Source organism: Perca flavescens, chromosome 16 (genome assembly GCF_004354835.1).
Source record: "Perca flavescens isolate YP-PL-M2 chromosome 16, PFLA_1.0, whole genome shotgun sequence".
In the NCBI taxonomy this organism is placed as follows: Eukaryota; Metazoa; Chordata; class Actinopteri; order Perciformes; family Percidae; genus Perca; species Perca flavescens.
In genome coordinates this window covers 24,698,086-24,713,059 of record NC_041346.1, presented here as the reverse complement: position 1 = coordinate 24,713,059, position 14,974 = coordinate 24,698,086, and the positions used below count along the sequence as shown (strand labels likewise).

At 38.4% G+C, this 14,974-nt stretch overlaps 1 protein-coding gene across 2 annotated transcripts; it reads left to right on the top strand.

Moving 5' to 3' along the window:
* The first annotated feature begins 4,610 nt into the window (after positions 1-4,610).
* hexb (hexosaminidase B (beta polypeptide)) lies at positions 4,611-14,974 on the top strand. 2 transcript variants are annotated; one of them, XM_028601291.1, is made up of 14 exons: positions 4,611-4,949; positions 5,112-5,263; positions 6,347-6,412; positions 7,853-7,899; positions 8,016-8,126; positions 8,223-8,324; positions 9,026-9,158; positions 9,297-9,477; positions 9,583-9,669; positions 9,762-9,834; positions 11,311-11,491; positions 11,941-12,031; positions 12,139-12,243; positions 14,635-14,974. In XM_028601291.1, the coding sequence occupies exons 1-14, from the start codon at positions 4,630-4,632 to the stop codon at positions 14,696-14,698; spliced, it is 1,713 nt and encodes a 570-aa protein (XP_028457092.1). In that variant the 5' UTR covers positions 4,611-4,629; the 3' UTR covers positions 14,699-14,974. The 2 variants fall into 2 exon arrangements, with proteins under 2 accessions (XP_028457092.1, XP_028457093.1); XM_028601292.1 differs by lacking the exon at positions 11,311-11,491 and adding an exon at positions 10,478-10,652.

The following is a 14,974-nucleotide window of genomic DNA, read 5'->3' as shown; positions in this document are numbered from 1 at the left end:
TAAACTCTTCAGTGGACCCTCGAGGGCTATGATGTTATTATTTGGTTTGTTTTTCTGTGTGCTTGTGTTGTGGTGGCTAGAGCCGTTACATACTCGCATCCGGTTTCTTTTCCCATCAACTGTTTTTATGAAGACAGAAATTACACCATAACTGTAGCTTCATGTCCAGGATGTTAAGCAAAGTGTTCCTTGGAGAGGTGTATTTAGTTGTGAAGAAGAAATAATGGGAAATGCTTTATGTTTATATGACAGGAGAGACATCTAGTGGACAAAGTGGAGTGTCAAATACTGAAGTCTGGAACTGAGGAAATAATTAGTTTCATTATAAACCCTTGTGTCTGATTGACATTGGCTTAACTTACCCATTGTTTGGGCTCACAGACTCAACTGCTGTATGTGTAAAATAGCAATATATTTTTTCATATATTTTTCTTTTCTTCTGACCGTATTAAAACTCTCTCTTTGCCACATTTTGGGCTTGTACATTTGAGGTGAAACAATACAAGAAATGACGAAAAAGCGTTGTATTTCACTAAATAAGGAAATATTTTGTGTTGTATGGGGCTATGCATGAACAAATATACGTTACTTTTGTTTGCCAAAAAGTAATTCACGGATAAAGAAATGTATGGTTTGCTACGTAGTGATGTTACCGATGTTCTAAATCCCCATTTGACCATAACAAATCTTTATGGTAAAACATGCTTCATACATGACACAAAAGACACCTTGTGGACATATACACACACACACACACACACATACATATACATATATATATATATATATATATATACACACACACACACATATATATATATATATATATATATATATATATACACACACACACACACACACACACACACACATACACATATATACACACATACATACACATATATATATATATATATTACAGTACAGGCCAAAAGTTTGGACACACCTTCTCATTCAATGCGTTTCCTTTATTTTCATGACTATTTACATTGTAGATTCTGACTGAAGGCATCAAAACTATTAATGAACACATGTGGAATTATGTACTTAATAAAAAAGTGTGAAATAACTGAAAACATGTCTTATATTCTAGTTTCTTCAAAGTAGCCACCCTTTGCTCTGATTACTGCTTCTACACTCTTGGCATGCTCTTGATGAGCTTCAAGAGGTAGTCACCTGAAATGGTTTTCCAACAGTTTTGAAGGAGTTCCCAGAGATGCTTAGCACTTGTTGGCCCTTTTGCCTTCACTCTGCGGTCCAGCTCACCCCAAACCATCTCGATTGGGTTCAGGTCCGGTGACTGTGGAGGCCAGGTCATCTGGCGCAGCACTCCATCACTCTCCTTCTTGGTCAAATAGCCCTTACACAGCCTGGAGGTGTGTTTGGAGTCATTGTCCTGTTGAAAAATAAATGATGGTCCAACTAAACGCAAACCGGATGGGATGGCATGTCGCTGCAGGATGCTGTGGTAGCCATGCTGGTTCAGTATGCCTTCAATTTTGAATAAATCCCCAACAGTGTCACCAGCAAAGCACCCCCACACCATCACACCTCCTCCTCCATGCTTCACGGTGGGAACCAGGCATGTAGAATCCATCCGTTCACCTTTTCTGCGTCGCACAAAGACACAGCGGTTGGAACCAAAGATCTCAAATTTGGACTCATCAGACCAAAGCACAGATTTCCACTGGTCTAATGTCCATTCCTTGTGTTTCTTGGCCCAAAGAAATCTCTTCTGCTTGTTGCCTCTCCTTAGCAGTGGTTTCCTAGCAGCTACTTGACCATGAAGGCCTGATTCGCGCAGTCTCCTCTTAACAGTTGTTCTAGAGATGTGTCTGCTGCTAGAACTCTGTGTGGCATTCATCTGGTCTCTAATCTGAGCTGCTGTTAACTTGCGATTTCTGAGGCTGGTGACTCGGATGAATTTATCCTCAGCAGCAGAGGTGAGTCTTGGTCTGGGGCGGTCCTCATGTGAGCCAGTTTCGTTGTAGCGCTTGATGGTTTTTGCGACTGCACTTGGGGACACATTCAAAGTTTTTGCAATTTTCCAGAGTGACTGACCTTCATTTGTTAAAGTAATGATGGCCACTCGTTTCTCTTTACTTAGCTGATTGGTTCTTGCCATAATAGGAATTCTAACAGTTGTCCAATAGGGCTGTCGGCTGTGTATCAACCTGAATTCTGCACTACACCACTGATGGTCCCAACCCCATTAATAAGGGAAAAAATTCCACTAATTAACCCTGACAAGGCACACCTGTGAAGTGAAAACCATTTCAGGTGACTACCTCATGAAGCTCATTGAGAGAACACCAAGGGTTGGCAGCGCTATCAAAAAAGCAAAGGGTGGCTACTTTGAGGAATCTAAAATATAAGACATGTTTTCAGTTATTTCACACTTTTTTGTTAAGTACATAATTCCATATGTGTTCATTCATAGTTTTGATGCCTTCAGTGAGAATCTACAATGTAAATAGTCATGAAAATAAAGGAAACTCATTGAATGAGAAGGTGTGTCCAAACTTTTGGCCTGTACTGTATATATATTATTGACACAGTATGAACAGACATATGATGGTGCATTTGTTAGTTTAAGAGTAGAAGACCACACCAATTTTTCTTTGTCCCTTTTTATTGCATTAAGATATTTCTACTTTATGTAAGATGATTGATTTATTTATTTTATTTTGAACATGTAAAGAACAGAACAGCAGACAATAAATAAAAACAAAACAAATCAATAACAGTAAATAACAAGACAATAAATTAATAATGACAACTTGTGAACACTCGACGATCTGTTTACATATCCAAAGGGGAGTGGGAAGAAGTATACATTTATTTAATCCCACCCCGCGTGTACCAAATGTGAATGTGAACTCCCTCCCTCATACCCAAAATCAATTTCAAATTTACATCAATTATTTACAAAAAAGAGGAAATAAACGAGGAAAGAAAACATTTCATAAACTCAAAACAAAAAACAATAACTTAATTAAAAAACAACAATAATAACAATTCTAATAATGAAACTGGAGTTTGAAGTATTATTTCAGCTTTAATTTATCTCATGATTTTGTTTATTCTATCTTGTGGGGAAAATGTCAAGAATGACTATTTGTTGTAGATTAGGTATAGTGCACGGTGTGATGGAAGTTTCCTATGAAGCAGCAGCGTTTAGAAATATCAATGATCAAATGAAAACGAATAACGTTTGAGAATTAAACCAAAGTTTGGTCTTTGAGTATTTATTTACATTTGCAAATGGAGAAAACACAGTTTCAAAGGTACACGCAGCACAACTGAAAATGTCTTTCCTAACTAGAAACCTAAAAATCAAAACATCTTATAGTGAAGAAACTCTTGTTAAGCCACCCCTCTTCAAATATCTTTAGCATGCTGCCACTTTTCTAAAAAATACCATAGACAGTCAGATGATTTTACAACCTTCCATTCTGCTCCTGTGTCTCCTACATTAGACTAAACACCTGCTTATCTCAGGAGACAGAAAGAGATACGCTTCACACAGTGTTATAGCCTTCTTCACTTTATCTGAGAGAAATAAACAAATGAGGAGCTGCAATTTCTTTAGCGAAAATAACTTATGCTATTGCTCACAGTCTACAAGGCCAGCTCTCTCACTGGCACCTTTAAGTCTACAGGAAGGAACAGGATTATGTGGAGGTTTAAAACAATCTTTAAATAAATGGTCAATATCATTAAACAAATGGTTAAAATAAAATTTGCCACCACAACGGAATAAACTGTTAGTCACTAAAATGTAAGTAAACACGCTGTACTAAAGTAAAGGTTCAGGTTTACTCTAGTAACACAAATGTAATGTACAAATGTAGTTTTGTTCCTCCTCTGGTGAAAAGTCAGTTGAGATCTGTGGCACAGATACAGGCAGATATCCCAAACTGAAACCTTTTGGACACGGTGATGTACCATATGTTTTGTATGACTCTCTGGTTTATCCTGTCCTGAGCTTTAACTGTAAACCACACACCACTCTACACACTCAGAAGCAGGTTGAGCACAGTTGCTGAAGTAGTGTTGAAGCATGTTGCTGCAGCCCTAATGGAAACCATGTTTGCCAATGGTCATGGTGTTTTTATTATTTATTATTTCTAGGACATCTGAAGATACAACTTTTTAACCTTGCTTTCTCCTAGAGTGTCTGAAAGTGTTTATCTACCACATATTTTACCATGTCTTTTTAAATTTCAAATGCATCGTTCCTACTTTATTTTAATTTGTTAAATAGAATTGTTTTGCATGTGTTGTGCAATAGAACGTTTAGCCTACTTACTTATTTCCGACAGATAACATCAAGATAAAACACATTTTGGCAATATGATCAAATAACTTTGTTGTGACAGTAGCTAGTAATAGTGTATGGCCTTTACATCAATCAAATGTCAACAAAGGTCTACATATAGCTAACTTAAGATGTACTGTTTTCTGTTGCATTGGCTTCTTTTGCACTTCGCATTTAACTTCATGAGTTTAAGGAAGGAAATTATTACATTTCTCTAAGCAGTAGGCTCGGTTGTGGTTCCTCTTTAAATCTTTACACAGCATAGACTTCCGCATGTGATGCCCCGCCCATCTCCCGCCCTCCACATTATGCTGCTTGCTGGTCGCCCGCCAGTCTTGGGACTTTACCGTCTGTCTACTACCGACATGATCGCTGCTCTGAAGTTAACGCTATTGTTGCTGGCTCTTGCCTTTTCCCAGGGGCAGCAGCACAACTACATCGATGAATTGGACGAAGAGGCCGGGACTGTGCGCGCTGTTCAGGCTTCACAATATGTCTCTCTGTGGCCGCTGCCGCAGAAAGTGAAAATCTCAGACATTTCATTCAAGTTAACCAGCTTTAACATAGTTGACGCCAAGGAGTCATCCGCCGGGCCGAGCTGCAGCCTCCTGCAGGATGCTTACAGGAGGTAAGAAGCTCTATTTTATGTAACTGGTTTGTTTGTTTTTGTTGAGCTCTTGTTTTCCGTTTCTTTTTCGGTTTGTTATAAGGAAATACAGCGCCGTGCTGCGTTCAGGGACCCCACACCTACATGACAATCAAGTCTTCCCTTCTCTGCCTCTCTCGACAGGTATTATGAGTACATGTTTGGCAGCGCTAAAAGGCAGGGGCCGAGAAAAAGCAGGCGAACAGGCCCCTCTGAGCTGACAAAACTGCAGGTGTGGATCACATCACCTGACTCTGAATGTGACGGTTACCCCAGTGTGACTTCTGACGAGTCATGTGAGTCTCTTCTCTTCCTTATTGATGTCACATAATCACATAATCATGATATTAACTGTTGTGCTTCTGTGCAGTGGGGGGATGTAACTAAGTATATTTTCTGCTACTTAAATACTTCTACTCCACCACATTTTAGAAAGAAAATGGGGTGTTTACATTAATGTGACCGCTAAAGTTACTAGTTAATTTACAGATTACGATTTTACAGACATAAATATGATGCATTGTTAAAGAATAAACTGCCCAACTGTAGGCTATATAAAGTAGTTAAAATGATCTCTACATGGACTATATTTCTGCATTACAAATACTTTAACTGATACTTTACAATCAGGGTGCAACATTAACTTGGTGGATAAAGTTAAGCGCTGGTGGATGGTGCTAATTTTGTAACCTGTTCACATTTAACTAACAGTACTCAGGCCTACATACTTTAACTAAAATGTGTCATTTAAGTTAAAGTATGTCAATGCTGTTATCTGAAAGCCTCTGCTGATGAATTATAATATGTATCCATTGCTGTTTGCAGTTCAAGGTATAAACACAATCTACAATTAATTTGTTGGTTACTGTAGTTAAGGTGTTATCATTTTAGGTCACATTTTTATTATTAAGCTGATGTATAACTGCATAGTATCTTAATTACTCAAAATATAAGGTGACTATAAATGGCAACCATATTCAATTTCCAAACTAAAAGCGGATGACTTTGAAAAGTTGGTGTTGAGCCCTGCTTGAATTACATTTTGTTGATAATATTAATGACTTTTACTTGTAAGAGAGTATTTTTACGTTTGTTGTATTGGTACTTTTACTCAAAGTAAAACATCTGAATACTTTGATATCGCCACATCTATCTGAGTCTTCCTACTACATTTTACAACCAGAGAAAGGGCTTATACTCATGACTCACCAGTGGAATTAGAGATTACCTGGATTTTAGAAAATTTGGATTAACGGGTCAGTATAGACATCTGGTTAAAGCCTCCCTGAGTGTTTAAGACCCTGACTTTAGTACAGTAATAACCACCTGCCAAGCTTTGACAACACTGACATGCAATTCCCAACTGTTTGTTTCCACAGATGAACTGTCAGTGGATCTGCCATATGCTGTCCTGAAAGCGCCAAAGGTCTGGGGAGCCCTGCATGGTAGGCTTTTTTTGCCCATTATTGCACCGTTTCAAAGCAAACAATACTATTCTAATACCACAGCCAGGAGACGCTTAGTGTAGTTCAGCATAAAAACTGGAAACAAGGGGAATCGGCTAGCCTGGCTTTATGCAAAGGTAACTAAATCTGCCTACCAGCACCTCCTAAAGCTCAATAACTAATGTGATGGAAGTTTTCCTATGAAGCAGCAGCATTTAGAAATATCAATGATCAAATGAAAACGAATAACGACTGTTTGAGAATTAAACCAAAGTTTGGTCTTTGAGTATTTATTTACATTTGCAAATGGAGAAAACGGTTTCAAAGGTACACGCAGCACAACTGAAAATGTCTTTCCTAACTAGAAACCTAAAAATCAAGACATCTTATAGTGAAGAAACTCCATTAAGCCACCCCTCTTCAAATATCTTTAGCATGCTGCCACTTTTCTAAAAAATACCATAGACAGTCAGATGATTTTACAACCTTCCATTCTGCTCCTGTGTCTCCTACATTAGACTAAACACCTGCTTATCTCAGGAGACAGAAAGAGATACGCTTCACACAGTGTTATAGCCTTCTTCACTTTATCTGAGAGAAATAAACAAATGAGGAGCTGCAATTCTTTAGCGAAAATAACTTATTCTATTGCTCACAGTCTACAAGGCCAGCTCTCTCACTGGTGCCTTTAAGTCTACAGGAAGGAACAGGATTATGTGGAGGTTTAAAACAATCTTTAAACAAATGGTCAATATCATTAAACAAATGGTTAAAATAAAATTTGCCACCACACTAACACATTATATCTTGTTTGTTTAATTCAGTTCAATTCAATTTTATTTATAGTATCAAATCATAACAAGAGTTATCTCGAGACACTTTACAGATAGAGTAGGTCTAGACCACACTCTATAATTTACAAATTTACAATTTATAATTAGTTTTTTTGTTTTTATGCTAAACTAAGATAATATCTCCTCTCTGTAGCTTTATATTTAACAGACAGACATGAGAGTGATAGCTAACTCTCAGCAAGAACCCAAAATAAGAGTATTTCCCAAATCTATTTTCTGTCAATCAGATAATTATACTCAGCTCCACTCTGGACCCTCGCAAACACTTGATCACAGATGAAAAATGATGGTGTAAAGAATGTCTCATGTATTTGTATATTAAATATGTGCAATCAAAAGCTGTTGTGTTGATAAAGTGCTGAATCTGATGTGACATAACATGTTGTGTGGCAAAACTGGTGTCACTCCAACAACATAAAAGTCCAGTGTGTTTTTGTTACTGTAGAACTTTGCTCCCATACCTAGGGAACGTTATCAAATGACCGTAACCTTTTCAATTTTATTGTACCATTTAAAAAAAAAAAAAAAAAACTTCTAAGAACTCAGCATGATTACATACAGTGTGTTTATTTTGCATCATTTTTAGGTCTGGAAACGTTCAGCCAGTTGGTGTATGAAGATGAATATGGAGCGGTAAGTAAAAGACAAAATGACTGTATTAAATGTTTTATTCATAATGAGGATCATGGGGCAACCGTATGTGAGCCAGGATTTAACTCAGGCTGATTTTCACTTGGTATCTTTTTCAGAAAAGCATCAATTCAACAGCAATCAGTGACTTCCCTAGATTTGCACATAGAGGCATCTTACTGGACAGCTCTCGGCATTTCCTGCCCCTTAAAGTGATCTTGGCTAATCTGGTGCGTCAGTAAGACCTTTTTTATTCATTTATTTTTTCTAATTTTTCATTTTATTTACTGCTTAAATATTATTTTCCTTTTTGTGCATTCATACAGGAAACGATGGCGATGAACAAATTCAATGTTTTCCATTGGCACATCGTGGATGATCAATCCTTCCCCTACCTGAGCCGAACGTTCCCACAGTTGAGCCAGCAGGTCAGTAAGGTTTTTAGGTCCGTGCACGTTGTGTCCGAGCCCGGCCCGACCTGACACATTAACTGTAATTATGAGCCCGATTTAAACCCGACAATTTTTTAATACGTGGGCCGTAAAAAATGATGTTCTCAACTACAATTCCAAATTGTTTGAACTACAGAAATCTGTTTAGAATTATCTTAATGATTAATGCAACAAGGACGAAGCATGTAAACTGCGTTGTTTGTTTATTCAAACGGTCGCCACGGTCTGCATGCCGACGCACTGGCTGACAAAGCGCCGGATTTAGGAGAGACCGTATCTGCTGCTAAAGGACTCGTGACATATCTGAAACAATCTGGCCTGGTTTCACGATTATGGAAGATAGTGCTACAGATGGGGGAGACACGATTTAGCACAGTTTACCTCATACTCAAGTCAGTGCCGGACATATACCCAGAGCTACGGGAGAAGCTGGAGAGGCATAGCTTTCTCCCCACCCAATTAGGCTAATAAAGTAATGATTTAAAAAAACACAAATGCTTGATCAGGGGCCCGGCCCGAGGATAGTGGCGGGAAATATCGGCCCGCGGGTCAAGTTCGGGCTAGGGCTCGGGAAGAGACTCTAAACTCTAGTTATTGGTGGTGAATCTCCGCAAAGACAAGCAAAGTTTTTAATATCATGACATTGTATTTTTCACAATTCATTAAATTGTTCACAGGGAGCTTACCACCCATACACACACGTGTATACACCCGCTGACGTGAAGATGGTCATTGAGTTTGGCCGCCTGCGAGGCATTCGTGTTATCCCCGAGTTTGACACTCCAGGACACACACAGTCTTGGGGGAAAGGTGAATTTTGCAGTTTTTTTTATGTATTATTTTTTTACAAAAATCTTATTTATTTTTTATTTTTTTTTTAAAACATCAGCATTCAGCAAGGATATATCTGAAAACATTAAAGCATGACAAATCTACTTTTCCTCTCAGGCCAGAAAGATCTGCTCACACCCTGTTACTCTGGCTCCAAACCCTCCGGCTCCTTCGGACCAGTGAACCCCATCCTGAACACCACGTATGACTTTATGAGTCAGTTCTTCAAGGAGATCAGCACCGTGTTCCCTGACGCCTACGTCCACCTGGGAGGTGATGAGGTGGACTTCACCTGCTGGTGAGACTGTGTACACAATGTCGAAAAACTTCTCACCGTGAAAGATTGGACAGCGGTTAATATTAATATTTCGGCTGCTGTTTTCTTTTTCGTTTACCCCTGCAGGAAGTCCAACCCGGACATTCAGAAGTTCATGGATCAGCAAGGCTACGGAGACGACTACAAGAAACTGGAATCATTCTATATCCAAAAGTGTGTTTTACTTGTTCAACAGTAAACTGGCTATCATTGAAACTTCACATTTTAACCTCTAATCCTAATATGTGCCTTTTTTGATCTGATAGACTCTTGGATATCGTCACCACTACCCATAAGGGCTACATAATCTGGCAGGAGGTCTTTGATAATGGTGTCAAGGTAACTAAAGACTTTTTTTCCATATTATAATTAACTCTAACTCTCAAATGCCGGATTTTTATGTACTAACTAGACCCAGAGTTTGGTTTGATAAATGCTTCATCAGCATTTATGAGTCTTTTTGTTTTTCATTCTGTTATTACATGAATTCTTTGACATTTTGGTAAATAAGCTTATGTGCTTTAATGTTTAAAGTTAGATGAAAAGATAGATTCCAATCTTATGTTCAAACACTAAATATGTCAGCGGCAGCCTATTCGCTTATCGCAAAGTCCGTAAACTGTAAACGGTGAGTCTATCCACCTACCAGCACCTCTAAAGATGACTGTTCCACAGTTTTTATATAGATAAGATATAGCCTGTTAAATAGTGAGTTTTAGAGGTGCTGGTAGGTGGATTTTGTTCCCTTTGGAAAGACATAGGCTATAGTTTTCCCCTTTTCCTGTCTATAGGCTAAGCTAATTAGCTTCTCATGGAATTTGGCATACAGACATGAGAGTGGTATCAATCTTCTCATCTAACTCCTAGATAGAAAGCAAATAAACGCATTTTCCAAAAAATTTCAAACTATTCCTTTAAACAAAACCAACTCCTCAAGTAGTAACTAACCTAAGTGCAGTAGCTTGGTCTGTAACTATTCCAGTTGAAGCCAGACACCGTAGTACATGTGTGGATCGGCGGCGGGGCGAATGAGGAGATGAACAAGGTCACGGCTGCAGGGTACACCACCATCCTCTCCGCCCCATGGTACCTAGATTACATTAGCTACGCACAGGACTGGCAGAAGTACTACAAGGTTGAGCCGCTCGACTTCGACGGTCAGTTTTTCTTCATAAAAACAGCGTCTGATATGGAATCATGATATGGAAAACTCTGATTTGGGCCTGCTTATTGAGGCAAACGGGAATTTTGGCTTTTGTTCAACAGGCTTACGCTTGAAAACTGCACAGTTGTGACAAGGGGTGAGTGCCAGGTAGACATGAAGTGAAGATGGGGCTTTGTTGTTGGTTTCACGTGTTGTTTCTTTTCATGGGTTGATGTAGTTCCCCGCTGTGGAGGACCAAACCTGGTTTATTTGATACAATGACCAATAAACTAAATACTAGTAAATGAGTAAACAATGTGGCATGGTGAGATGGTACACACCCTTCTTTGGTGTCTTGGGTTCAAATTCCCCAGCGAGGGAAATCGAAGTCTGGTTTGGTCCTCCATAAACCTGGACCAAGACGAGAGTGGACTGAACCTCTGATTTCCAGACACAAAAATATGACCATGCAGATTATGTGATATAATGCTCTGCACATAGTTAAAATGGAATATAAGCAGAAGTAAAAACACAAGAGACAAATGTCTTCAATGGACTTGAAGTAATCAAAGGCTCGGACATTTTCGTCTTCAATCAAGAGAAGGGGGCCCCCCCCATTTTTCTTCTTTCTCTTGCTAATACTGATACTTTTATGTATGTGTGCTGTGTAGCTGAAACCAGACACACTTATCCACGTTTGGAAAGGAAACCAGGAGCAATACCAGAGTGAGATGGCAAATGTTACATCAGCAGGGTACCAGACCCTGCTGTCCACTCCCTGGTACCTAAACCGTATCTCCTACGGCCAGGACTGGCGTGGCCATTACAAGGCCGACCCACAGGATTTCAATGGTTCGTGTCTGCATGAATGATTTATTTAGCAAGACCTTTTCCCCCTGCTCTTGACAGTGGGTAATTTGCTGTTTATGCACTATTGCTTTTTTTCAGTATTCACATACTGGTTATAGGACTTTGCCTCACTCATATTATTCTGTTTTATTGTTCTGACTCAGATTTTAGTAGAGCATTGCTTGACTCTTGACACATATCTGAAATGTCGTTAAAGTTGTTAGTCACTCCTGTGCAAATATGTGTAAGCCTGTTGAATGAACAGAGGGAAATTATCTTAATATTTTGCTATCAGAGGTGACAAAATCACAGTGTAATTATAATTCATTTGATCAGTCAAAAAGTCAATTTTTTTTTATTTCATTTATCACTCTAGTCCAGTGGAGTTGTAGATTCCCTGGATGTTGCTTGGGCTGCTATCTCATTGTATATTAAATTTTTTTTTTAAACAGGAACTGAAGAACAAAAGAAGCTTGTGATTGGTGGAGAAGCCTGTTTGTGGGGGGAGTATGTGGATGCAACCAACCTGACACCCAGACTCTGGTATGCTATTCTGTAATAAACTCTTTGTCAGACAGTGATTTTATTTTGAACCGTGACACATCCCGTAAATAATTTTGTTTTGGTTACTTGTCTTCTGTCGCTCCCAGGCCCCGTGCCAGTGCTGTGGCAGAGCGTCTGTGGAGTGCCAAGGAAGTGACGGACATTAGTGACGCTTTTAACCGACTGTCTGTGCACCGTTGTCGCATGGTGGCGTAAGTATCTAGAGTCTGTATATCTCATTATCTCAGGTTTATCTCACTTATCTACATATTTTATGACTTATTTACTGAGTTCTTCTGACATACTATACTATGACATTTTGTATGACAAGACAATACTATGGATTTTTACTACATACTATACTTAAACTTTTTATGACATACTATGCATTTCTATTTCAATTGTATGGCATGCTATACTAGGACTTGCTACTTTGAAGAAACATCAGCTTAGATTCTGTCACATCATCAGTTCTTTCAAAGAGGATTCCAGTAGGCATATATTTTAGGAACATGGCCTGAGCTCCGTCATGGGTGATCCAATTGATTAAAGGTCCCATGGCATGAACATTTCACTTTATGAGGTTTTTTAACATTAATATGAGTTCCCCCAGCCTGTCTATGGTCCCCCAGTGGCTAGAAATGGTGATGGGTGTAAAGTATTAGGGGACCACTAAGGTCTATATAAAAGAGACTTCAGATACAGTATTAGGGGACCACTAAGGTCTATATAAAAGAGACTTCAGATACAGTATTAGGGGACCACTAAGGTCTATATAAAAGACTTCAGATACAGTATTAGGGGACCACTAAGGTCTATATAAAAGAGACTTTAGATACAGTATTAGGGGACCACTAAGGTCTATATAAAAGAGACTTCAGATACAGTATTAGGGGACCACTAAGGTCTATATAAAAGAGACTTCAGATACAGTATTAGATGACCACTAAGGTCTATATAAAAGAGACTTCAGATACAGTATTAGGGGACCACTAAAGCCTATATAAAAGAGACTTCAGATACAGTATTAGGGGACCACTAAGGTCTATATAAAAGAGACTTTAGATACAGTATTAGGGGACCACTAAGGCCTATATAAAAGAGACTTTAGATACAGTATTAGGGGACCACTAAGGTCTATATAAAAGAGACTTCAGATACAGTATTAGGGGACCACTAAGGTCTATATAAAAGAGACTTCAGATACAGTATTAGGGGACAACTAAGGTCTATATAAAAGAGACTTCAGATACAGTATCAGGGGACCACTAAGGTCTATATAAAAGAGACTTCAGATACAGTATTAGGGGACCACTAAGGTCTATATAAAAGAGACTTTAGATACAGTATTAGGGGACCACTAAGGTCTATATAAAAGAGACTTTAGATACAGTATTAGGGGACCACTAAGGTCTATATAAAAGAGACTTTAGATACAGTATTAGGGGACCACTAAGGTCTATATAAAAGAGACTTCAGATACAGTATTAGGGGACCACTAAGGTCTATATAAAAGAGACTTTAGATACAGTATTAGGGGACCACTAAGGTCTATATAAAAGAGACTTTAGATACAGTATTAGGGGACCACTAAGGTCTATATAAAAGAGACTTTAGATACAGTATTAGGGGACCAATAAGGTCTATATAAAAGAGACTTTAGATACAGTATTAGGGGACCACTAAGGTCTATATAAAAGAGACTTTAGATACAGTATTAGGGGACCACTAAGGTCTATATAAAAGAGACTTCAGATACAGTATTAGGGGACAACTAAGGTCTATATAAAAGAGACTTCAGATACAGTATCAGGGGACCACTAAGGTCTATATAAAAGAGACTTCAGATACAGTATTAGGGGACCACTAAGGTCTATATAAAAGAGACTTTAGATACAGTATTAGGGGACCACTAAGGTCTATATAAAAGAGACTTTAGATACAGTATTAGGGGACCACTAAGGTCTATATAAAAGAGACTTTAGATACAGTATTAGGGGACCACTAAGGTCTATATAAAAGAGACTTTAGATACAGTATTAGGGGACCACTAAGGTCTATATAAAAGAGACTTTAGATACAGTATTAGGGGACCACTAAAGTCTATATAAAAGAGACTTTAGATACAGTATTAGGGGACCACTAAAGTCTATATAAAAGAGACTTCAGATACAGTATTAGGGGACCACTAAGGTCTATATAAAATCATCCAGAGAGCACCATGTCATGGGACCTTCAAATAATCGGACCTGCAGCAGTCTGGCAGAGAGCGTCAAGTAAAAAAAATCCAGTTCAAATAGGCCCACAGGGGTTTAAATGTAGTGGAAACCTTTTTCCTTATGTCATGTTTTGACATTTTGTGACAAAAACGTCAAAAGTTATAGTATGCAATAAAAAACTAATGTTAAAAAAAAATGGTTATCACATCCACGGGAGTATTTGTGGATTTCTATTACATTTATTTTAATTTAGAAATATTAGTATGTACATCAGAAATACATTTGTGAATCCTTCTGTGGGAATCCAACAGACACACTCCTGTTAAAGGCTACTAATTTCATATGAAACCTATTCATCATCTGAACTATCTTTTCCTATCTAAGGCGTGGGATCCCAGCTGAGCCGCTGTTTTCCAGCTACTGTCCCCGCGAGTACAAAGGTATCTGAAAACAACTGAAAAATGCCGGCCATGGGAATCCAAAAGGGAAGCAAATCCCATATACAATCAATTCCTTGCTTGTATTTCAAACTGAGAAATCAAATGCTATATTGCCTTTGTAGAGATGTCCCTGGACTGATGTTAATTCTTTTTAAATCTGCTCTACAGAACTCTTGATCACATCTAATGTCACAAACCAATCTTGAATTTATAATGCACTCGTTTTTTAATGAATGTTTGTACAATTGACTGTGAATAAACTGTTAATAAAAGTTTTCTCTGTA

Bases quoted from the DNA above. Each gene is read 5' to 3' on its own strand.
- hexb (XM_028601291.1), top strand. From the start codon at position 4,630: ATGCTGCTTGCTGGTCGCCCGCCAGTCTTGGGACTTTACCGTCTGTCT. The intron at 4,950-5,111 runs GTAAGAAGCTCT...CTCTCTCGACAG, and splicing joins CTGCAGGATGCTTACAGGAG to GTATTATGAGTACATGTTTG. The intron at 9,159-9,296 runs GTGAATTTTGCA...TTTTCCTCTCAG, and splicing joins CACACAGTCTTGGGGGAAAG to GCCAGAAAGATCTGCTCACA.